General features: G+C 45.3%; 1 protein-coding gene across 1 annotated transcript in view; it reads right to left on the bottom strand.

The window, feature by feature from the left end:
- LOC119397166 (probable 4-coumarate--CoA ligase 2) overlaps positions 1-25,976 on the bottom strand; it is a 223,229-nt gene that overhangs the window by 24,650 nt on the left and 172,603 nt on the right. The window contains exons 7-9 of the mRNA XM_049416471.1: positions 12,643-12,918; positions 9,188-9,332; positions 3,157-3,414 (exon numbers count right to left, since the gene is read on the bottom strand). Of these exons, the coding sequence (XP_049272428.1) occupies positions 3,157-3,414; positions 9,188-9,332; positions 12,643-12,918 (679 nt within the window). The remainder of the gene's footprint in view (positions 1-3,156; positions 3,415-9,187; positions 9,333-12,642; positions 12,919-25,976) is intronic.

Below are 25,976 nucleotides of genomic sequence, written 5' to 3'. Positions count from 1 at the left end.
TGAACTTTTTGCTGGGCTAGTTGGTGCATGTTTAACGAAAGGAATCAAGCGCAAACGAGACGAACACCATGTCACTTCTTCTGTTTGTCTCGTTTGCGCCTGATTCCTTTCGTTAAACATGCCTCCATTAAGTTGATTCCTGCTAGAGACATCGTCCTCGTTACGAATAAAGCAGTGGACTACTCGAAGCTTGGCTTTCTACTCAGCGTATGTGGTAAAGATTCCTTCTGCATTGGCTGCCGTGGTGAAGTGACATCGGAATTTATGCCTCGCTAGAGATTAACGTAGATTTACCAACGCAAAAAGACTAAACACTTTTTGCGCTGGTAAATCTATCTATATGTAATTCTATCTTAATCATGAACCAACTCGACCAAGCAGAAGTTCTCGCTAGAGATGTGTCAGATGTCTTGGATTCTTATTTGTCGTTTAATTCGCCTAGTTCATTGTTTCACTTTTTTCCCCTTGCCTGTATCTGCTTATAATTAAGGTGTTTGATCAACCTAAAGAGTTGCTGGAGTTTTACGTGCCAAACAAGATACGAGTACGAGTCACGCCGTAGCGGGGGACTCTGGATTAATTCTGACCACCTGGGGTTCTTCAGTGTGCACATAAATATAAGTACATGCATGTTCTACGGATTTCGCCACCATCGAAATACGGCTGCCATGGCCGGAAATCTATCAGCGCCCTTGAGCTTAACAGCGTAGCCCCCTACATGCTATGCTACCACGGCAGTTTGCTTGATCAGCTTCCTCACGCATACATACCGTAGACTGCCAAAGTGAAACTTGGACATCTTGGGCATGCCAAAGTGCCTCAAGAGAAATTGACACAGCTCCCCTTGTCTTTCTTTTATTACTGCGAAAGCCGGTAGCGCGGGGTCGGGGCTGCACGGACTTGTCAATGAAGGCTTGTCAGCTTGCACATCTGGAATCAAATCCTATAGCACGCAGCCACAAAACGATGACAACGGATTCTCCAATCTTCCATCACGGCACAGCAGCAGTCTCTTCGACGCCGTATGCATGGAAATAGGCAGCTTTGCAGAACTTCTTTCTGTTTTCGAGCGCTTTCCTGTGAAACGTAGCTTTCAGGACTAAGATATTTTTTTCAAAACCATGGCGCAGCATGACTCGTGCCATGATTGCTCGAGCTGTTTGTACCAATGACAAACACGGGAGCGGCGCACGCGCGTGCGCTCGCCGCGCTACATTGCGGCCGATCATCTGGGTGAGCGGCTGAGTAATGCCGATTCTCAACGCCAGGCGCCCTTTTCGGGCGCGCCAACAATCCAGCGTCGGTCACCCGTAGGCATTGTGACGTATGTGGCATAACGATTAATACGTGATAAGCGCACGCGAAGTTTCTATTCACGGTAACGACACAGTGCGTCTAGAAAGTGCACAGGTGGACCACCAGTGCACAGTTCTATAACTGCAGTGACCGTGACGCACCTGCGCTGTCCCAGAGCAAGCGCGCCTTCGCCACCTCAGAGCAACTGGTCATCTTCGCGGTCACCCTCCAGACTTACAAAGGCGGATATATTCCACCGATCCTTATTACCCTTTAGGCGAGAATTCAAATCGTTTGCTTACGTGTGATACGTCTCTTGTTATTTTATGTAAATATGTTATCTCTGAGGGCAGTCTCTCTATCTCTCGAAAAAAAGACACAGATGACACATGTCTTATCGTGCACTGAGTAGTGTCATGCGATTACGTAGTAACAGTTCCCCACTAATGAGCAGCACAATTCGTCCAAACAGCCCAGAGTCCAGAATGACGTCAAAGTTGCTGCTGCTGATGCTCTTAAAAATCTCCATTGATTAAAGTGAACTCACACACACACACACACACACACACACACACACGCGCGCGCGCGCGCGCACGCGCACGCACGCACGCACGCACGCACTCACACATACATAAACGCGCGCGCGCGCACACACACACACACACCACACACACCCGACACGCACACGCACACACACACACACACACCACACCACACACACACACACACACCCACACACACACACACACACACCACCCACCCACACACACCACCACAACACCACACACACACACACCACACACACCACACACACACACACACACACACACAACACACACACACACACACACACCCACACCACCACACACACACACACACACACACACACACACACACACACACACACACACCACACACACACACACACACACACACACACACCACACACAACACACCACACACACACACACACACACACACACCCCACACACACACAACACAACCACACACACACCACACACACACACACACACACACACACACACACACACACACACACACACACACTAATCCCGGTCCAAATGTGCAAGCGGCACTCTACAGGGCCTGTAAGAGTGAAGAGGAAACGATGTAGCACATGGTTTTCTAGTGCGTACATATGTCGCCACAATCGAGAGGTGGTGCCACACCACCGCTGCCATTGTGATGTACGCTGGCGCAAGACAATAAGCGGAACGGTACAATATCAGTTACGAAATTTCGTCCCCGAATGTGGTGGACACTAGTCGAACGTTAACAGCAACCCCCTCCACCTTTCTTTTTCCCCCTCATTATTTCCATTTTTCCTCCAGCAAAGAAACAGTCATACGTCCACCCGATACAAAGGGTACATCCACGTGCCATCGCCGCCATAATCAAAGCGTGTAGTATAACGACAGTAAACTGGCGTGAAAGAAATACGCGCACGGTCCAATGTTGAGAGCCTGCTATGCGCGTTGGCCGGTGTCAGAGATTCGGTTCTCCTATCTGTCAGGTTTAGGCCAGTTGTTGACTTCGTCAGGGAGCAGCAACAGCAGCCACAGTAAGTAGCAAAGCACGTTGAGGCTTGCGGAAATGTTTCCCTTTCAAAAACGCTTTGCTACAAAGCAAATCTCATAACGAACGCGCCTTGGCACGTGTGGACACGAAATAGACATAACTGATCGTCATGATTACTCGCGATACTGAGCGTGCGCTCGAAATGATGAAAATTTTGAGCACCACACTGATGTTTTCATTGCACCGTCTGAGCGTGATGTGAGGCCGGTGGATGTAAACGTCAGAGCGGTTCAATCAGCTATCCTGCAGCTGTGAACGGACCTGCAACGATCTTTTTGATGTCGTCCTCGGTGACCTCGCCCTTGTGATGTTCATGAAGAACGACAAAAGCGGCGGCCGCCTCTCCATACTCCGGATGCGGCAGACCCAGGACGCACACTTCGGCCACGGCCGGGCACATGCTCAGGATCAAGTTTTCCACCTCGGCTGGCACCACCTGGTTGTCCATGCACTTGATCATATCCTTCAGGCGCTCCAAGTAATGGAGGCGGCCGTTGTGATCGTAGTAGATCATGTCCCCTGCGCGATGAGCCAATTACGTACTTTTGCACAGTAATGACATAGATTCAAATGTACTTCAGATAAATAGCAAGGATTCGCAGTCACCTGATGCTTGCTTAGGAAAATGTACTAGTGTGCTTTGGATGTCGAGCACTTTATTACTAATCTATATAGCCAGATATTGGGAGTGAGGGTGTTAAGAGAAGTACATAGTCGCTGTGCTGCAGGTTTGTGCACTACTTGTTGGGTGAAGCTGCTACCCATGGCTTTGCCCGACCCTCAACCTCTTGCCCTGACAATAAACTGGTCTCTTCTTGTGAACATTACGACTTCTTGAACCTTACTTTTACCAGAAGTTCTTCTCCCACCTAAATCACACAGTGACAGTACGCACCTCTTGCTTTGAAGAATAATATTAAGAGCGTTATCTACAGCCTGCTGGCTATCTTAGGAATAATTTCATCCCCAACTTGCGTACTTTGGCGTGCCTCTTCGCCATGTCGAATTTTGATTTGTAGAAACTTACACGTTTGAGGCTCTTGTTTTCGTCTTATTTCTATGGAAATATATCATGTGTCTCTTCTTCATTGCTATCTCCAAGAATCAATTTGGCAATCGTTGCTTAAATCAGTTAATATAGAACCTTACCCTTGCAACCTTTATTTCTCTTCCTTCGGCATAAGTCTGCTAGGACATCAAAACACCATGGTCTGGTGTGGGATCGGTATTCACGGAAATTTCCTATTTGCTAGAATTCTAAGCAATGCGTCACATAGTAAACTGAAGTAGAATTGCAATAAAAGAGACAGAGTTGCATGCTTAAGCATTATGCGAAGGCATATCATGGTGCCAGTTTAGCGCGCGCACTAAAGCAAAGCCTCGGCAGATTGTCTCAATTAGAGAGTGGTTAGCATAAGTCTTGTGGTGCTGACTGTTCTGCGGGTAAGTTTCCCCCAAGCCTTGCTTTCCTTGCCGAGAATTTATTTGTCGACTAATAGGCAGCGTGTAAATTTACGGTCATGGGAGCTATCGATGCGTGCATTTTACGTACACCACTTGGTATATTTCTGTTGGTAAGTCAAGAAGCTTGGCCTGCCTAGTTGCGGTTAATTTCAACGATGATTAGAGCACATAGTGAGTTGAGTAACTTACCGACCGATGGAAGCATGACAGTTACGTCATGGCACTCCTCATGGAAGTTACAACATGCCACTCATGCCTGCCATTCATTCATGCAATGCGCCATTCGTGTCACAACCTTCGATTCATTTTCGTCATGCACTGGCGCGCTCTCATCGGCATTCGAGTCATACCATGTTAATGAAGCGACCAGGACAATCTCGAGACTAGGAGGCTACGTTAGGATATTCTTAAGCATGGCAATTTAATGACAATCGCCACTCGAAAGGCAGTTTTATGCACGTCACACGTCGACGTTAATGTCAGTGTTCTTATATGCAGAATCGAGTTAAGCTAGTACCATTTGAAGTTAATCAACGGGCTTTATGACATAACTGTTTCGGAACGAACGTGCGGGTCGATTTTCTAAAAAGTCGCATTGGGCTTGGCGTAGTTGATTTCGCAGAATGGTGAGCAGTGGAGAGTGCGTCAAAAAATACGGATACAGGAAGCGACGTCCAGCATCTCAATTTCCATGCCGAACACGTGGTCACTTTCTCCGAAAGTTCTCGTCGTGGGCTGTCATGAGTGCAGAAGGCGACAGCTAACCAGACGCACGTCTTTAAATATTCAAGTCGGGGGGTAACTAGAAGTATGCTGGTTTTCGAAAGTGGACGTTATAGTCTCTAGTGAAAAGCAACGGTGTCGTCCTGTCCTGGCTGTCGTCGTAGCAAGGAATCAGAGCCCCTGGTGCGTACTGAGTGAAGCGCTGGGCGAGGAAGTCTCTATAAGGTTGGTCAGCGCGAAGTTCTCATTCTCCCTCTTGACTAGCACATAGCACGCATCGCCCACACAGTCTGTGATGCGCAGTGAGGATGAGCTCAACCTCTCTATTGTCTGGCTGCGACAATTTCACCACGCCGACGAGGGGGTGGGGACCACAGATGAGAAAGGTTGGCCCGTGTAAAGCGTTTCTTTTCTTGTCGCCAAGCTTCTGTTTGCTCAACTCCCCTCCCCCCCCCCCCCCACAATATCAGTGCTGCGTAGTGGTGGCTCAAGGAGAGGGAAGATGCTTGTTTCTGGAACCCACCAGGGAGCGTCGCGCGGGGCGGTAAGTGGTGTTGGAGAGAGGTCAAAGGGGAGTGAAAGAAGAGGGCTATTTTAAGACGAATGTGTTTTATGCCGGGGTCCACCAAGACTTCAGTGACGTATTTCCGTCACGGAAATGACGTCGAAAAAATGTACACTACCAGGTGGCAAAGAAGAAATGTTCCATCAACGGGCGTCGAACCCACGACTGCTCGGTCCGCAACAACAGATGCCGGGCGCGCAATCCACTGCGCCACAGTGACATACTCTAGAGGCTTTACAAACGCGCCTTTTATATCTCACACTCTCCTCTCACAGTGCCTCGGTTAGCGGGGTGGTGTTGCCCTCTGGTAGCGGTAAAGTAATTCATCATTACCGCGACCTCCGCGATTAGCACCTTCTACGCGTATTGCTACACGTCCGTCCCATTCGGCGCGTTTTCAATAGAAGTGCAATTTTGTGAATGCCTTAACATGCCGCGAGGTGGTGACCTTAACCCAAGCGTCTTAAAAGCGTCGGCATCGCTCGTGTTATCACGCTAATACAAACCAAAAATAGCGCTGCGACGCGCGCCTGCCTCACCTGGCTATAACACCGCGTTCTTTGCCAGCGCGTGTTTTTTCGTGGTTTGAACGTCCCAGGAACATAAACCGTGCGTTGCTCGCGTGACTTATCGCGAGCCGGCAACATGTTGAGATCTTGAGACGATGTCGCTGCGGCGGCACGCTACAGCTGAACTCTCCGAGTACGCCGTCTTAAACTCTCAACGAAAATACGTTTCACGCAAAGTTGCATTCTTGAAATATTATACTGTGCAATAAATAATCGAACAAAAAAACGTTGAAAGCACTTTCAACACGTCTAATACTTCAAGTAGCCACAGCCAAGCCGGCCAAGCCTGGCCACTGCGTAGAAGCAGCATCACACGCTCGAAAACGCCGCACTCGGGTTGCTCTGCGCTTGTACGGTGCGCTCACTCCTGTGTTGTGAGACATTCGTACTACCAACGGCCAGTTGCAACAATGACGTCACAGGCAAGTGTTTTTTTTTACTTATTGAACGCATCAAATTCTACGTCACCAAACGCGATACTATCGCCTTTCGGTACACCGCGTTCCCCGCTTACGCTAGACCATATACTCGCGGACAACATTTCTTGGCAATGAAGGGAAAGCTACAGAGCCACAATGCACGTATCCTACCGCTAATGAATGTAGTCCCACAAATTTGTCCGTATTTTCTGCGTGAGATATATAAAATACTCCTTCATTTTCTACATGTAGCTTTTTGAGACGGAACGCAGCGCACACAAGCGGGATATTTGTATTTCTTTTGCTTTATACGTTGTCACTTTGCGTTTTTGCGTGCTTGAAAAAGTCGCGCCTTTTACCCGCACCTTAGATGCTAAGCAGCGTTTGCTTAGAAATGCAACGCAAGCCATCACTTTCCACGGCGTTGCGAGACGCGCGCCAGACCGGACTACTTCGCGTAGCAGTACATGTGCAGACGCTCCGCCCCTGTAGCTTTCTATTCATTGCCAAGAAAAGTTGTCCGAGAGTATAGAAAAATCGCGGCCGGGCTACAGGGGTAGCGCGCAGCGCTTTGCGTTTCCGTGTACTCCGGCCATGGTGTTCAATCACAGTTTAACATGCCGCGGGACGGCGACGAAGTTCTACGGCCAGTGTGCGACGCTAGCTATCACACGGCGTTCTCTGATCGCGCTTTCACCGTTAACTACTGCAGCTACCACAAGGGTTTGTTTAATCATTGAACGTGGAAGTTAGTCGTCGGGATTGAGTTGTACCACCAAGCATCAAAATGGGTGCATTCCCGTTAAACAGGTGCTATAGCTGCCAGACATCAATATACATTGTGCAAACTCTCTTATGTCAATGTACAGTAAGCATTCGGTTACTTCTGTAAGGGCACGTTTTACTTTCGTGTTATTCCGATTCCTATGACGGAGGGATCAACCATGCTTTCTTTATTTCCCCTTTCCGACAGGTGGCGCCACCGCTGCGAAGCGTGCCCGCACCACCCCAGAAAGTAATTTGACGAGGAAAAGAAAGCTTTGCTTTAAGGTAATTGCGTCACCGTACACGATGGCTGCACGCAGCTGCTTATGCTGGGCAGTGCTAGTAAATCGACCTCAATATACCCGTATGTGAACACACAGAGGGACAAAAGCTGCTATGATTCCACTTGCTGCATGAAAATTGCGCACTGTACTTCGTGTCAAGGCAAAAGCCTTAAGTGCCTCATTAAGCGTTGGCCTTGAAAAACGCGGTGTTTGGTACGGAAACTCACGTGACCTCTCAATCAGGACCTTAAAAAGCAGACTTGGAGCCGGAATCTAACAAAGGCATTTTGCGTGACACTCAAGTTTCTACCACAGATCGACGCCAATGCTAGAAACTGCTTTGGAAAAAGACCTTACCCAATCGCCATGTCGTGCGAGAAGTCACGTTAACAGACGCAATATTGCGTAGCAAAAGCGTAGGAGTGCACGAGGCTTCGTACGACGTGAACAGCTTAACAAGTGAGTGGTGTAAAGCTTCCAACCAATTACAAAGGACTCAGCCATCACTCATCGTCGTCGCCGTTATCGTCATCATCAGCCACAGCATCATACGTAGAGTAGAGTAGAGCCTGGAAGCTGTGGCTCATACCCACACTGGGGGATTGGCCAAGAACCGGTTAGCTTTTAAAGGAAAAATTGAAATTGAAGTTCAAACTTTGTTTAAATTATACGAAAGAAGTATAAATGAATTAGAGTTAGAATTATACTACTAATAATAATATAGAATAGAATTGAATCAATAAAACCGATAATTTTGGGGAAAAATAGAAATAATATTTTGGAAAGGTAAAGTTTACAATCTAAATCTTTTTGAACCTTTAAGAAACTCCTGCAATGCATCAGCAATCTTCCCGTCACTGTGGCCCAGAGAATGTGCAACCGCGTAGGTAGGCCTATTGCCTTACGGACGCGTAGTGGGCACGCGGGAAGTGCCTAGAGCTGGCGTAGTGGGCACACCTCGGAAAATACTAAGAAGTACAAAAGTGTTAGCATGAGGCATTCGAAAGGTCTATTTCATGCAAAACAGATGTACTTGCTCGTTGCTGCTAATTCGCTTTATATGAATGCAGCCAGGCTTTCACCTTCTTGTGTTACAAGCGTGTAAAACCCGCCGAATTTTCGTCAGTGAGGTACCTCGAAGCCCGTGGCGACGTGTGGTAGACTAGGAAGCGGGAGCTGTTCGAGCGTCGCTCGAGAGCGGATCTATCGGCCTGAACGGGAAGTAGAACACAACATGCTCAAAGTCGCGAAAAGAAGCAAAAATGCCATAAGCTAGAACGTTCCCTTGGGCGTAATCTTGTCCTCTTCTAGTATTCTTGTAGGAAACCTCTCAGGCAGGCACGATAACTGCCTGTGCGCCTCTTATACCTGAATGATTCGAAAATGTTCTTTCCGTCTGTTTCCTAGGGCTGTCTAGTCCAACAGTGAGTCCCTTCGAGGATTACAAAGGATGTCACAGATACTCTTGAAGCTAATCAATCTCTATGTTCTGTAGGGGCTTACCTGAACTGCACCAACCGTCTTTCAAAAGAATTTCCGCAGTTTCCTTTGGTCTTTTGTAGTAGCCACGCATAATCGATGGCGTACGGTACAGCAGCTCACCAGGTTCGTTAGGCCCCATCAGTTGTCCATTACTCTTGTTCAAGATCTGTATAAAGAGGAAGAGTTAAATTTCAGAATAATATATAGATACTGATGAAAAAAATTTTATCGTTCGGAGAAAATGCATATTATGATGATGTAAAAAATAAGTCCTGTTCGCAAAATATTTACTACTCTTTTGAGCAAGTGCAGTTGGCCGCATGTGTCAGCTTCAAGCTGTCCCGTGGGAATAATTAATGGCACTCTCTTTAGAACGCACGCTCAAGTGAGCGAGCTGAGTCGATGTGTGTTGCTTATTTTCTTGTTTATTTAGTTGGAATGTACTGCAGTGAATAAGAAGACCGCAGTAACACTGGAAGTAAAAGATGAAATCAGGGTTGGTAGTATTTGTCACCTTGCTTCTGTTATTCTGAATATTAGAAGGTAACAGAAAGTACTAAACTACAAAACTGTCTTGCTTCTAAGCACTCAGGTTGTTTACTGCCATGGCCGCCAGGGGCATAAAGTCATCCATGAAATACAATGGCTGCCTTGTTTACGCCGGCGTAGCTACTGTCATTAATTTACTTTGTATCTACATAAACCCTAATATTGTTGACGACCATGAGTCGCAAATATGTAGTGAAAATTGCAGAAAAGAAAGAGCATACGCTGCACGTACCTATTCATTAATACATCTCTCATTCGTTCAAAAGTGCACTTTTCTTTTGTGTGCAGCAGCGCCGCCAAAGTGACATGCAATTCGCTTTAGGGCGGACGCTGATGTCGTATCATGTTCCTGGCGATATATCTTATGGGAAATGGATTGTTACATATTCGACAGAGCTTTCCAAATTGTCCAGGAAATGGAATCTGCCTTTCCAATATTGGAAGTTGCTCACTGACATGGTGGTTGCTCTGTTTCGGGTGATGAACGGCCCTGCACAAATTTCCGCATTTGTTCTTCGGTAAATTGCCGTAAACGATTTTTGAAGTACTGTCGAATACACTCGTTTGGGGTGCCCGTGGCATTAATCGCAACTTTGGCAAACCATGATTTCAGTCTTTCCGCATTCAGTTTCACAAATTATACCATGTTTTAATTTGTATTCTGCTGGTGCCTGGTACCTTAACTATTTGGCGGACTCTGTTATCGATAAGCCATTTGTAAACAGTGAATGTAAAGATCACTTGGACACAAGCAGCTATTAAAAAAATGTTATAGTTCCAACTTGAGAGAACTCCCCAGTCAGATAGGCTGAACTTGCAAGTTACTGTGTGAAAGATATGAAGCGGCTTTGTTTTGGGTGACCAGCTGTTTAGTAAGTTGCTCATGTTTTGTGTTCTTTCCATGGCAATGCTGGTTATCCCCATCTGTGATCTGCTCAAAGAGCTTTCAAACTTGGTTGTAGTTCAATGTTGCAGGATAACTATATTTTTGCCTCGTCTTACTGTGTAGTTCTTATAGCTGTGTGCCTGGTCTTTTATCACCTTTATGAGCAGCCTTTCAACATTTGTCGATTATAAAGCCCTCAACATTTGTCCCACCATGCAAGGTGAGATGCTGATTCTACCTTCAGTTAAACAGAGTATAACGGTTTTTAATGCTCTCTTCTGTAAGTTCACTCGTCGTGGTTTTTTTTAATATTCTTGACAAATGTTTTTCAATGCTTACGGAACCGTTTGTAAGCATGTCATTCATTTTGCAGTTACATTGTCATTAATTGCATCGCGCACTGTACCTCTTTTTTCTGTGTGGGCCTCCATTGAACTTCATGGACAAAATATGTGCACTTGCATTTTGAAAATATTTGGTGTGTAAAGAAAGCTTTGGTTGCTCGTAATGACTGTCATGTTTTTTTTAAATCTCTGCATAAAGGCCAGTAGTAGCAGTGAGCGCTTGCCACGGCGGCGGTAGCGCTTACACAAGGTTTGCTTGATTCACGCAAGCAAAAAATAAACAAAAATGGGCACCATGGCCTATGAGACGAGCCCTCGCATGTAAGCGATCTCGGAGGTTGTATAATTTGCATAACCGCTAAATACTGGCCTCTAGGACCCGCCGGTCTGCGACGGCGATCTTGGAGAATGTCATCATCATCATCATCATCCTCAGCTTGTCTACGCCCACTGCAGGGCAAAGGCCTCTCCCATGTTTTCGCCAATCAACCCGGTCCTATGCTTTCTGCTGCCACGTTATACCTACAAACTTCTTAATCTCATCTACCCACCTAATTCACTGGCTCCCCCTCACGCGTTTGCATCTTTTGGAATCCAGTCAGTTACCCTTAATGACCACCGGTTATCCTGCGGACGTGCTACGTGCCCGGCCCATATCCATTTCTTCTTCTTGATTTCAACTATGATATCCTTAACCCCCGTTTGTTCCCTGACCCACTCTACTCTCTTCATGTCTCTTAAGGTTACACTTATCATGTTCATTTCCATCGCTCGCTGCGTCGTCCTCAATTTAAGTTGAACCCTCTTTGTAAGTCTCCAGGTTTCTGCTCCCGTAGGTAAGTACCGGTAAGATGCAGCTGTTATATACCTTCCTCTTGAGGGATATTGGTAGACTACCATTCATGATTTGATAATGCTTGCCGAATGAGCCCCATCCCATCCTTATTCTTCTAGTTATTTCACTCTAATGGTTCGGCTCCGCGGATACTACCTGTCCTAAGTAGACGTACTCCTTTACAACTTCTAGTGTCTCGCCACCTATCGCAAAGCGCTGTTCTCTGCCAAGATTGTTCCACATTACTTTAGTTTTGTGCATATTAATTTTCGAACGTACTCTTCTACTTTCCGTATCCAGTTCAGTAATCATGAGCCGTAATTCGTCTCCCGCGTTACTCATCAATGCAATGTCATCAGCGAAGGATAGATGATGTAGGATTCCTCGAACCCACTATGAGCGCTGCGCACCTATGTCGGCCTCAAGGGGGTGAGTGATCACTGTTGTCCTTGCACATATCACTGTATGGATGAACGTCGATCGAAACAAACTACTAAAAGTCGCCCGTATCTTTCCTGGTGCAGAAGAATTACAGTCGGCATAACAACAAGAGGCTAGTACAAAAAACGAACCTACCCACCCCCCTCGCACGCATGTAGATCAACAACACCAATACGTACGTCTACGTACATTTTCGGACATATAATTTTTACGCACTGCGCCAGAGCTTGCTTGATTCTGCGTAACTTCGTTATCTACGCAGACGTGAATATCTAAACCAACAAGTAACGTGTTGCCTAACCACCCAGTTGTACCTCGAAGTAGCCTAGCTTTATTTACCTTCCGTCCACTTGTTTTGAAACCACTGAAAAGGCGAACGCTATTTCTGTGTGGTTGCTGTGCCTGAGTGCACGCGGCTTACCATGATCTCAACATTCGGCGTGGGTACTCCGAGGTCTACAAAGTCGATCTCATCCTGGCCCGGATTTGCGATGAGGCCGCAGGTTTCGGTCATGCCGTAAAAGTTTCGAAAGTTGTGAAGCATGGGAAACGCTTGAATGGCTCTGCGGGCCAGTGTCTCGGTCACCAGGCTACCACCGACGGACAGCTTGCGAACCTGCTCCAGCTTTATGTTCGTGCGAAGCATCTCGTTCACGAGGTTTTGCAGTCGGCTCGCGAAGCTGAACACCGATGATACCTGCGGTCCAGTGGATACTCGGTGCTCATATGATTGCACTCACTTCGAAATCAAATATCGTACAGTAGAAAGCGCTAGTCTCTCGCCATCGCATATAGCATATTGTGTCTGCTGATATCGTGCCATAGGACATGGCTCCATAGACATCTAGATACGACTTTGTTCCTTCATTTTCATGTAGCATATACAGGGCGGCCCAGCTAGCTCTAGCCAGAGTTTAAAATTATGCCGACGCTCTTTCTGACGGCGGGACCAACTGCGTGTTGCTGAGTCTTGCATTGAGTATAAGTCGCAATATTTTTTGGGTTCTTGTTAACTGCTTAATATACCAACATGAATTAACTTTTAAAGAGCCCGGGAAAAATTACAATTTGAAAGTTTTCGGTCGGTTTGTAGAACGTCTGATTAGAAAAGTTTTAACTTTCTATGTATTAAAGGAGCCCTCCAACACTTTCTCAAGTAACCATCCAATGGCATCGCTAAAGGAGTTTATTGCCTCGCGAATCGACTGCCGCAAAATTTTTTTCGAATCCACCAAATAGAGCAGAGTTAGAGATTTGTCGCACGCTGTAATTGCTCTCTCTCTTCTCTCGTCCCGACGAGCGCCCTCGAAGCGAAGTAGGGGAGGTGGTGGCACGGGGCAAAGCAGTAAAGCCACGCGCGCGTCGTGACCTTGAGCACTGTTTCTTTTTTTTTTCTTCGAACGCGCTGCTTACCTTCGGTGTGATCACGAGTGCGCGCGCGGGCACGTGGCGGCATCCCGCGGCGGCCTCGGTAACTTTGCTGCTCACAATGCTCAAATCAGCGAATGGCCGTGAATTTAGGTATATGAAGTGGTTATTTGCGTATATAGCACCACTTGTAGAATGAAGAGGGAATGATTTCAAGCTGACTTTGAAAATCAATCGTGAATTCCAGGCCGCGTGCTGTGCTATAATGTAGGGCTCACGTGTTCTCAGGAGCCTCGACTACCGATCGGGGGCGTTTTCTGACCATGCTGAAAAAGGGTTGCAGGGCCCCTTTAAGTATTAGTGTTTTTCAGATTATTGCGAGTTCCCGCAAAATACAAAAAGATACCACGTGACAGGCCCGCTTGCGCTCCGTAATTATCAAATCTTTATTTCCACCGTGTACTTTACAGATGGAGGACAACGGAAAAAAAGCTGCCTATAGGCGGCTTGACTAGTCCGTAGCCCGTAATGTATGACGTGTGGCCAACAGCAAAGAAAAACAGTCACTTAACAAGTCAAAACATATTATCAGTGCAGAATAAGAGTAATACACAACAGCCTGAAAAAAAAATGCAAAGAAAAAAAAATACAATACAATACAACGCCAGGATAAACGAAATTAGCTTTCTTCTACAAACATCGATCTAAGTTTTGCTAAGGAACAACCAAACAAATCATAATTAATTAACTGAAAATGGTTTAGCAACGATGGTAAAGAATAACTCGAAAGCTCTATGCCAGTATCCAAACGGGGTGTGACAACATTCCAATGCTCTCTGTGTCTTGTTTTATAGCAATGCTCATTTGTTTCCAAATGTGCTAGGGTATCTAAATTACGTATATTATTTGTCACTTCATATTTAAATCTAGAACTCAGCCGATAATAGTATAGCTTATGGGCTGTTATAATACGGGTTTTATGGAAGAAGCATGTGGTTGTTGCATTATACTCAGCATTGTAAACATTACGTAGATATCCTTTCTGCATAATGTAAATTTTTTGTAAATTAGAAAATGTAGTTGTACCCCAGACAAGTTGGCAATAGGTAATGTGTGAATAGAAAAGAGAATTGTAAACTAATATTTTAAGTTTCGGAGAGAGAATGAGAGAGAATATATCTCAGTCGACCGACTATACCAGTTATTCGAGCTAGTTTTGTTAGTACCAAATTTACATGAGATTCCCAAGACATGTGCGCACTAAATACAACGCCAAGGCACTTAAAGTGGTCAACAATATCAACTGGAAGGGAATTGAGAATTATATCTGCATGAGGAGGGATAGGCTTATTTTTGGCTCGAAATATAACGGCCTTTGTTTTATTTTCATTAATCTTCATTGAGTTGAACGATGACCACTGTTGGAGTTGAACTAATGTGCTATTACAATTAGAGATAAGATAGTCAATGTTATTGCCAGAGAAAAATATGGTTGTGTCGTCTGCATATATGATAAACATGGCATTATTATTAATGTTAACGATGTCATTTATGTAAATGTTAAACAGCAAAGGCCCCAAAATGCTGCCCTGTGGAACACCGCAATGCAGTGGCAGAACTTGTGATCGCGAGTTATTTATTTGAACAACTTGTCGCCGGTGGGACAAGTATGCCACAGTAAATTTAACCCACAACCACGTATACCATAAATATCTAACTTACCTAACAAGACTTCATGATTTACCAAGTCAAAAGCCTTGGAAAAATCAACAAATAAACCAATTACTATTTTCTTGCTTTCAAATTCCGTTAAAATATACTCTTTCTGATGAAGCAAAGCTGATTCTGTTGATCTGTTCTTCCGGAATCCAAATTGATGTGGTGTTAATATATTGGAGGTCTCGACAAAATTCGAGATCCTACAATGAATTATTTTTTCAAGAGGCTTTGAAAAGATGGGTAATATGGATACAGGGCGGTAATTGCCTAATTCATTTCGATTCCCCTTTTTAAAAAGTACTGCTACCTTGGCTATTTGAATTTTCATTGGAAATGTTGATGTAGTTAAACACGTATTAAATATGTTTGCAAGAACTGGTGCGATTATGTCTGCTACAAATTTCACGGGTTTTATTTGGATTTCGTCGATGTCTCTACTGCTGCTGTTTTTCAAATTTGTGATTGTCGAAATCACTTCCTGCACTGTAACTGGCTGCAGAAATAAAGTTTTGTTATTCCTCATGTTCATATATAGACATGCATCTGTGAGACTACCTGAAGTACTCATATTTGTAAAAAAAATTATTGAAAGCATCAGCCAATTCCACCCCACTCAAGTCTCTTCCTTCGATGGTAAGCTTGTTAATGCTATTACGATTATTACCATGATGCAGTAGCACGTTTAATTTGTCCCAAAGCAATTACAATGCTACCGTACAAACGATAGCATTGTAATTCAGCGCACAAACGATATGCTTCGCTCGCGGCGGTTAATGAGCCCGCCGCGGAGGTCTAGGGGTTATGGTACTTTACTGCTGACTCGAAGGTCACAGGACTGAATCCCGGGCGGTGCGGCCACGTTTAGATTGGGGCAAGATATTAGAGGCCCGTGTGCTTAGATTAAGGTTGCACGTTAAGAAACGCCAGGTTGTCGAAATTGCTGGAGCGGTCCACTACGGCGTCTCCCATTATCACATCGTGGTTTTGGGACGTAAAACCCCAACAATAATAATTAATATTACTGTAGTTTCAAGAATGACGAGAGAGGTCAGACTGACTGAGGTCGAACTGAAAATCATTTACCAAATCATTTCTTCCTGTAGCCATTGAGGAATGCTACAACTTACCAGAATCCACTGTTGCAGAGCGTTACCCGCTCAAATTCAAAAAACCGCTAAGAAACCATTTTTTGCAGAATCACGTAAATACGCTACTTTTAGAGACGTATTCCGGATGTTTTACGAGCGTTTATAATTATTGCTACTTGCAAAGCGTTTAGACGTTAATTAAGCACGTTACTTTACCAGCTTTCTCTGTCTTCCGTTTCCTGTGACATCGCCTCCACGCTAATTGTGATTTCGATTTACGCTGGCGCATGAGCTGCGTTACCTCGCGGCTAAGTTGTTACCTGCGAAATAATATTAGTGCGTGGAATTCCAACACTAAAGATTTTGAGTTTTGTGGGGCAAAATCGCAACATGATTATGACACAGGCTGTAGCAAATTCTGGGTTTAATTTGGGACACGTAGGGTGAAAAGTAATGCGGATCTCTCACTACAGGAAACTACGGGCTCGTGCACTTAAATTCAAGTTCAGTTTAATGTACTACCTCTGAGTCTAAGACTGCGAGCTCTCAAGAATGTTAAGCGCACGAAAATTAGCAATAAAACTCGTGCATGCAAGCCATCCCATCGTGATAGTTACTAAGCCACCTTTTCGGCTAAATTTTAAACGCGGTAGGATGAAATGCTTTAAGTATTGCTAAAAATAAAAGCTACATTTCACGCGCGGTACATCGCACTTCAATGAAATTGTATACAGACAAACCTGGTACTTGTTGCAGACGTCGACGAATTGGTTGAAGGTTAGTGCAGGCGAGACGATCACACATGTGGAGCCGATGCAGATCCCAAGCATGGTGAACAAGAAGCCGGACATGTGCGTGATTGGGTTCCACGCGAGGAACACATCCGTCTCGTCAGATGCCGTGATGTCTCTGCGTCAAGTACGGCACATTTCGTTAGAGACACTTTTCTAAGCAAGCTCATTGGAACTGCAGCTTAAATGAGCCCCGGTCAAAACTTTTCTGGCGATTCTTCTACAAATGTTACTAAGACGCCGCTTGTTAAGAACTCTGTGCAGAAACAAAACGACAAAATGGCTGATCGATCGAGTTGATGATTCATGTTACTTGGAAATGCGAGCGCGAAACTAAACTAGCATACGAGAAGATAATGATAATATAACCGTTAAGTACATTGCACGGCTGAATACGTTACTCACTTGTTCTTATCTTCTCATATAGTCCTTGTTTAGTGACGCGCTCGTGTATCTGTGCAGCAAGACTACAGCAAAACCTGTGCAGCAATTCGTACTGCATTTTGATGATACATGAAACTTATTTACGCGTATCAATGCGTGACTTCCTAATTCAGGACAACCAGATGGTCGGCTGCGCAGTTTCCTCTATAATTCGTCTTTACACTGCTTAGTCATCCACGTAACCTTAGTGAGCCATGTAAGCGGAATCTTAGTCAGCCACGTAACCGCCGTTCACTCGTTGCTACAGTACATTCCTAACTTTGTCCTTTCAAAAACGGAAGAAATATCAGCATAGTAGCAGTTACCGGCACCATTACATATGAAAACGAGATCAGACTAGGAAAATGTACCTTAATATTGTAAAAGCAGACGCCTGGCAACGTATTCAACCGCGCAATATAGTGCAACGGTTATAATATCATTATGTTCTCATCAACCATTTCGATGAGAATATATGTTATGACGTAGGCTAAACACTCTGTGCGCTTAAATTGCAAGAACCCACCTGCTGAGCTGACCAGAGAAGGCTTTAAGTGGGCATTGTCAACGAAGTCCCAATTAAGTGGGAGAAAGAATTCACATCCGGCGCACATTTTGAATTGAACTGTTAGAAAACCAGGGCTCACAACAAAAGCGAGAGTGGCGTCACGATGGGACCAGGAAGGAGACATTTTCTATTTATTTGCCAGGCGTTCATTTTTTCTCCTTCATATGGACTACCAAATGCTGAGCAAGATCAGACTGGCGAAACAACCGAACGGTCGAGTGATTCAGTAGAGCATGGGAAGATGAGTCAAGTGAAAGATATTAAGGGACTCAAACGTCAAGTGCACAGCTTATATTCCAACATTCGGGGACATCCACGTTTAAGTGAGCGATATCACGTGAGCTTTACATGTGCGAAAAGAAGGGACAAGTTCATTACCTTGTTCACATTTTTAATACCGTAAAAGGTCCGAGTTATTGCGTCGAAAGCAGTTAACCGGCGTCGTCAAAGCGAGTTTTCAGATTACAAACTCGACTCACCATCTGAGTGTTCTTCGACGTTTTGTAGCTGCTGCCTCACGGGCTCGATTTGCTACTAGTTTGATTCAACGCTTTGTTACTCGCTTTCTGAATGCGGACCGCGCGTTCTTGGTGGACAGTAGCGAATATTTTAATTACCTTAGACTGGTAAGAAATGTTTGGTTCTAAAAAAATCACGACGTGTTCATTCTCAATGTTATTACGCACCTTTACTCATCGCCCGCGACAGTGCGCCATTCTGCGCTTACCACCTCCGATGTAGATCACACCCGTATTCTCAAACGATCGTCGACTCAAAGCTGTTCACCTAACATACCGAGTTGAACAGAGCGGTTCCCCTCGATCGAAATGTATCGTTTCTGGTGCCGCATGGGCTTCGCACATACAGAGGCATCGAAGTGCACACAGTAAGTGACCAACGTTTGGTTGACCAACGTGCGCGCAAGAGTGACCAATGTCTGACCAGTACTGGATGTTTGATCTTTACAATTTCGACGACTTCAATAACTTCAGTCGTGCGGTAGTCTGTGCATGTCTATAGCAGCGCAGTCACAGTATTTCACTTTACCCATGCTGACGTGCTGCTCTAGTTTTTGGGTTTGTTCACTTCATTCGTTCCTGTTGTTTTCCTAGATACATAGTTTCAGTTGAAAACAGGGGTGCTATGCAGAATGGCCCGAGTTTGGCGAACCTCGGAATCTTTCCGAGCTCTGGCGACACCCCCTTTTGAACGAGCTAACAGTACGCGAAGGTGAAATCCATTCCTCAGCGCGCGCTCCGTTCCATTGGTTACGATAGAGTGACCTAGAATAGGCGGAGTGTCCAAAGCGCCGGCTCCCGCGTGGGCCTTTTGCGGTGAACTCCCGCGCCGCGCCGCTGCTGCGCCGGACCCGTGGGCTTTCCGCGCTCGGGAAGCGCGCGGAAAGCGAGGGGCGTCTGCTACGCGCTGTAGTTTTTTGCGACTGTTTCCACACAGGGCACTTGAAGTCTACTTAACTTTTATAATGCGGTGCGGAATGGAGCTTATCCATCTTTAAGCGTTCTGTTAGTGCTGGGGCAAACACAGAATGCAAAAAATCATGTGTCAAGCGGCATCAGCGTAGCCTAGTTCCGGTCACAGAGTTCGAGAACGTTGGTGCGTGCCTACAAACGCGCAAAATGGACACGCACAAGCGAAGAACGAAAAAAAAAACTTATCCGCACGAGTAATCGGGCAATAGCATCATGCATGCACGAATTAAGAGTAATAAAAAAGTAAAGTGCATGCGCAGTCAGCTGAAACACTTAAGCGCAGTGACCGCTTCACACTACGAGCTTTTTACTCATGGTCGCCACTGGTTTGCTAGCCATATACACACCGCTTTATTCGACAATTCATTAGCCTCCACTATCACTTTATTATGGACGGAGCACACCGAGAAGACGCAAAGAAAAAAAAAAAGAAAGAGCAGAGATGGCCATACGAGCGCAATGCTGTTGGCTTATTTTTGCTTCTTAGGCAGCGTACAAGAAGGCTCACCGTGCGCAAACATTTGAAAGAAAAGCAATGCCAGGAAAACTAACCTTATTCCACAAGTTGTTGCATAAAAGGCGTAATATAGAAAATGCTTTACAAATATATCATGAAACAAAGTTACAAATGCCCTTATTCTTGCTGTACAAGCTGCCTGAATGAAAATACGTTAATAAATTGACAAATAGAAGTGTAATATCTCAATCATATCAGAAAATTGTTCAAATACAGAGATCCCTTATGTACCTAGCCTGAGAAAATGCAACATGCGATAATGTGTATATATATATATATATATATATATATATATATATATATATATATATATATATATATATATATGATGACCTGATGACCTCAATATAGCGTCCCCCGCAATTTCGTGCTGAAGCTCCGGAGTATTAAACAGCTTATCTGGTCATTTTGTGAATAAATATAAAGAGATGACCAGACGGATAAAGCAAGCCTCTTTTGTCCCGCAGACGCGTGCAATCAGCTGCTCTGAGCTGAGAATCACGTTTGTTTTCGGGCGATCGCTCGTAACATGAAGTGAGGCATACACGATGTTGCACTGTTATTTCATTTGCTTTGGTTTGTCTAGTTTTTTAAAGGCTAAAACCTTAGATGCCTCATCAAACACGAAAATTGACCGTCGGCGTCCCGCGTAGCCAACAGCAGTGATGCACAAAATCATCACGTGATGACGTCGACAGAACTTGTGACGTCACTATGACGTTATTCAACGTGACGTCATATGATGACGCCATCACATGACATGGTCGCTTTGCATTGCCTCCGTGATCGGCCCCCGATCACGGAGGCAATGTAAAAGCAGGTGAGGTGCAGAAAGCTTGCAATGCATTCGATCCTGTCGGCAGTCGGAAACCACGTTATGTGCAGAAAGCTTTCGGAGAGGGGCGAGGGAGGATCAATGCATCGACTGACCAAAAAGAAGGCTTTCGTTTTCGAGTCATCTCAAGCGAATGCATAAGGGACTATGTTTTTTTTTTCATGTAATTTTTTCGCATACATTTTACCTATGCGGTCAGTAATTCTTCAAAATGTATGGGTAAGTCTAACATGTTGACATCGATATTGGTGACCACCACGTTTTTTATACCCTGACGGAAACAAATCGTCAGACCACACATTGTCAGAATTATTTCTGGCTAAAGAAAGCGGGTTTGCGCGCCACACACCATAATATTATTGTTAGTCGTTACGCAAATGGCAAGCATGTCAAGTTAGTGATGCCATGACCTATCGGTCATGTTGGGCATACGTACATTCGTGCCCCTCCGTGCCAATTTTCGTGTATACCAAGTGAACGAGACGCTAGTTACGCTAGTAATTTTTTACTTTTGGTACCGCGGCCACGCCGACTGACACATTCGGCTTCATGAAATGGCTTGAAACAGCAGAGCGCCGGAGGCAGCCTTTTAAAACAAATCGAATGCACGAAATAAAAGATAGGATATGAAGGGGGCAAACGCGTTAGCATGCATGAGGTAGTTAACGTGCACATGTGCTACGTTCTCCTGGTTATCTCCAGTTTATTCTCTCCTGCAGCAAGTTTAGGTTCGTCATTCCACACGAAAGTAAGTTAAGCGCCTTTTCTCACGATGAAGTGCGCGCAGGATGCGTTCCTCAAACAGCCGCGGAAGTGTGGACCAATGCGGTGACAAACCAGCTGAAAGGATATATACAAAATCCCCGTTTCACAACAAACAAACAAACAAACAAACAAACAAACAAACAAACAAACAAACAAACAAACAAACAGACAAACAGACAAACAAACAAACAAACAAACAAACAAACAAACAAACAAACAAACGCGTTCTCTGTGTGATGAGTCGCTGCAGTATTATGTTGCAGTGACGCAGTAATAAATATTGCCCACGATTCCGCAATTTTAGCTAATAGCGGCCAAAATATCATGCGCGTAGCAGACGCTCGCCGCTTTGACGCGGCTTCCGCCGCGGAGAAAGCCCACGGGTCCGGCACGGCAGCGCCGCGGCGCGGAAGTTCACCGCAAAAGGCCCTCGCTCCTCCCATGTATTCGCGCGGCGCTTTGGACACTCCCCCTATTCTAGGTCACTCTAGTTACGATGGAACGCGGCGTCACGTCAAGGGCGGTCGAGAAGGTTGGGTGGTGTTTTCAAACTAGAGGCACCTTCTTTCATTTGTTTGTCGTTCCACTGAGTGCAGAAATGCACCCATGCGAAAAAAATGACAGAAAGTTCTACTAACTATATTTTTTATGTTTTCGTGGGCCGTTTGAATCCATTTTCAAGCGTGTAATGTCTGCACTAAGTATCCTTCCGAATAATCAGCACCGTGGCTAGAACTAATCAACACCGCAGCTAGAACTAATCGCCGAGGCCACGTGTATAATCACCATGGAAGGCCTGTACATTCTAGCGCGCTGCTCGGCCGACGCGTGCCCTCTTCGTCCTCTTCTTCATCGTCTGCTACTCCCCGAGCACGTGCGCCCGCTAATTGACTGCGCGGTATATCTAGCTAAGTCAGGACATGCTATGACGAAGCTGATTAAGCCAAATCATGCTAAAGCCGAGTTAATTAAGCCACGTCTTACTAAGACCATGCTAATCAAGCCATGTAAAGCTAAGAACAAGCTAATTAAGATCACACTAATTAACCCTACGCTAATTAGGAGCGTGTTATTGTAACCAAGATAATAAAAACCTTCCTCACCGAGATCATGTTAATTATTATAGAGCTAATTAGGATCATGCTAATTACCTCTGCATTATTCAGGATCTATTGAATTAAACCTGAGTTATTAATGAGGTGTAATTAAACATTAATAATCAAGACAGTACTATTCAGTATCATATTAGTTAAGGTCGAACTAATTATGGCTATGCTAGTTAACACGACGCTAATTAGCAGCGCGCTAGTTCAAATTAAGCTAATTAGGAACTTCCTCGCCAAGTACGCGGTAATTACGATCACTCTAATTAACGTTATGTTACGTACAATCGTGCTAATGAGGACCTTGATAAAGAAACCTGATTAATTAATGCCGTGCTGATGAAAACGACGAATTAAAACATAATTCTTCACTGCCATGTTAATTAAGGCCTAGCTAATCAATAGCACGAATATTAAGACCGAACTGACACGGTCATTACTCTGAAGCAGGCCAAGCATACTGGGTAAACGAGCCACGTAATAAGCTCGAAGAAGCTGGGTGACCACACGCTCCTCCGATGGCCCCAGCCTTGCACAAGTAGTGCAAGGTGACCAAATTATTTTATATGCGAAGAATCTACTCAGTAGCCTACACTGCACGAGACACTTTACAGGCACACCGGCACCATGACAGTCCCGAGTTGAACTGGGGCCTTTTCAGAATCAACGAGTTTTTGCCCGAGTTCGCACGTCAATCAATTTGATTGACAGACGCCCGCGGCGAAGATCGGATCCGCCCACCGCGTTTGCTCTTGCGGAGGAGCACTGCTCAAGGCGCAACGCCAGCGAGCGGCACTATTAATCTATCAGCTTAATCGCACAGACTATGCACAAACGCATGAATAACTAAAGGTTATATCATCTCGTGGCTACGATGTCTCGCATTCAACTTCACCGCGCTCACGATGTACCACTCACAGCCACGAAGCAAGCGCCACAGGTAGGATTTGCGGCGAGAAATGTTATTATTTACTTTTTTGTGGAGACATTGCTTCTACCGATTTGTTACTACAGAAAAATCTTCAGACGTGCAATGTAAGTATAGCAGTAACCTGTCCATTTATTTAGCTGAAATATTCCAGAGGAGCGAAACCAGCTGCACCAGAGTGCTGCGTGTGCGCCCTTGTTGCCTTCGAGTGTGGAAATTTCCATGCTACAGGTGTAACGAAAGAATTCTCCGAAAGAGGACAAACGCCCACGAACACGCCCATGGGAGGCGCGATGATCAGTTGGCAAAAAGATAGCGCGACAATCACGCTGACGTCGCTACACTGTAAAAATGTTGACTGAGTGGCGGCGCTGACGCGTTCGCACGCGGCGTTCCTTTGAAAACCGCCATTTATGCTGCACATGCGTTTGTGACGCCATGCTTGTTCTTGTAGCCGTTTTTATCAACGCTGCTATCGCGTGCTCCGCACTGTCTTCCTGTCATGACCGCCGTAGTGCGAGCTCGCAGCAAACTCGTATGCCCGAGAAGCTCGGGCCATCCTGCATAGCACCCCAGGTCCGATACTGTGAATGTTTTCCGTGTTCTCTTTGTCATTATGCATTCCTTCTATGGTTATGTTTCATAGCGAATTCTCCTTTTCCCTTTGTATTTTTGTATACGTGGTAAGGGTTCGAGAGTATTGGTCAGCAGTGCTCACATACGTAAGTCACGCGCCCAGTAAAACACATCCGATGGCGCAATTCGTCTATTCGAGCCCACATTAAGCTGCTCAATTCCACTTCAACATATTCAGTAAAATAAGTTTTTCATACATGACATGTAGTATTTAACCAACAGCCTGAGTCACGGCGCAAAATTGGCTATTCGTAATTTGACCAGAAGCCTGTAGCACGCATCAAGGCCTAAGATGTCACGAAATAGGTTTCACACAGAGATAAACACAAAGCGTGGGACAATTTTAATAAATAATAGCAAGCGCGTGGAAAGTACGTACTTGGAGAGCACAATGTTTGCGACGAAGGAGAAGTGCGTGATCTCGACACCCTTGGGCAGGCCCGTGGTGCCTGATGTGTAGCTGATGCCCGCAGTTGTGTTCCGGGGGTCAGGCACAGGTACTTCACGGAACTGCTTCGGGTCCATGAGCGCGAAGCCCAGAATTGAAGTGAAGCCGGGTGCCTCGCCCAGTATAAAGCGGGCCTGCATCCCAGGAATGTAAGAATTAAATGCTTAAGTTGATAAAATTAGGCAAGCTATACTCGTCAAGTCAAAATATAAATTCATACTAAATGGCATTATACTAATTGATGATATTGATCACCCCTTTGAACGGTTATTCTGATAAAAACAGAATGAGAGTGCTAAACATAGGCGGACAAACCGTCTTTAAATCACAGAGGCGTTAACCATCTACTTGTCCTGCATAATTTCAGTGGAGCGCGAATTTTGCCGAAAGCAGGTATTAGAGGCAGAGCGGGAGGATTCCTTATGTGAAGAATATTCATCACATCCTATAGGCACTGTGGGAATTGACGTTACGCGAAGCAGTGAGCAAGGCGTCGGTTATGGCGCAGTATACAACTTTGGGTCAAGTGTGACGAGGCGAGTTTACGATCCGACAACGCCAGCACTAGCGCTGGCTCACCAAAGGTCCTCCTATTAAATTGTCCATGTTTCGTGGAGTAGTTAGGCAGACCGATATGTCTGTTATTGGAATCTGCCCGGCGACTGTATCCGATTCACGGGTAGCGACTCACATCTTCTCACATAAACCATTCATGTCATGTCATACATGACATGTCCGCCTTTTCATTAGCGCACGTGTGTATACATTTCCGCACACTTACACAATGGCCAACGTTTGGCCAAATAGTGCTGGTTCCGTGTTAATAAATTGCATGGCACATACGTCATGACATGATATCTTCGTTATGTCATGCATAATAAGATAATAATATCTGGGGTTTAACGTCCCAAAACCACGGTATGAATATGAGGGACGCCGTAGTGGAAGGCTCCGGAAATTTCGACCACCTGAGGCTCTTTAACGTGCACCTAAATCCAAGTACACGGGCCTCAGACATTTTCACATCCATCGAAAATGCAGCCGCCGCGGCCGGGATTCGATACCGCGCCCTTCGG

The sequence above is a fragment of the Rhipicephalus sanguineus genome, chromosome 6, assembly GCF_013339695.2.
Source record: "Rhipicephalus sanguineus isolate Rsan-2018 chromosome 6, BIME_Rsan_1.4, whole genome shotgun sequence".
NCBI lineage: Eukaryota > Metazoa > Arthropoda > Arachnida > Ixodida > Ixodidae > Rhipicephalus > Rhipicephalus sanguineus.
Note: the sequence above shows the minus strand (reverse complement) of the source record. Positions and strands in the feature narration are given on the sequence as shown.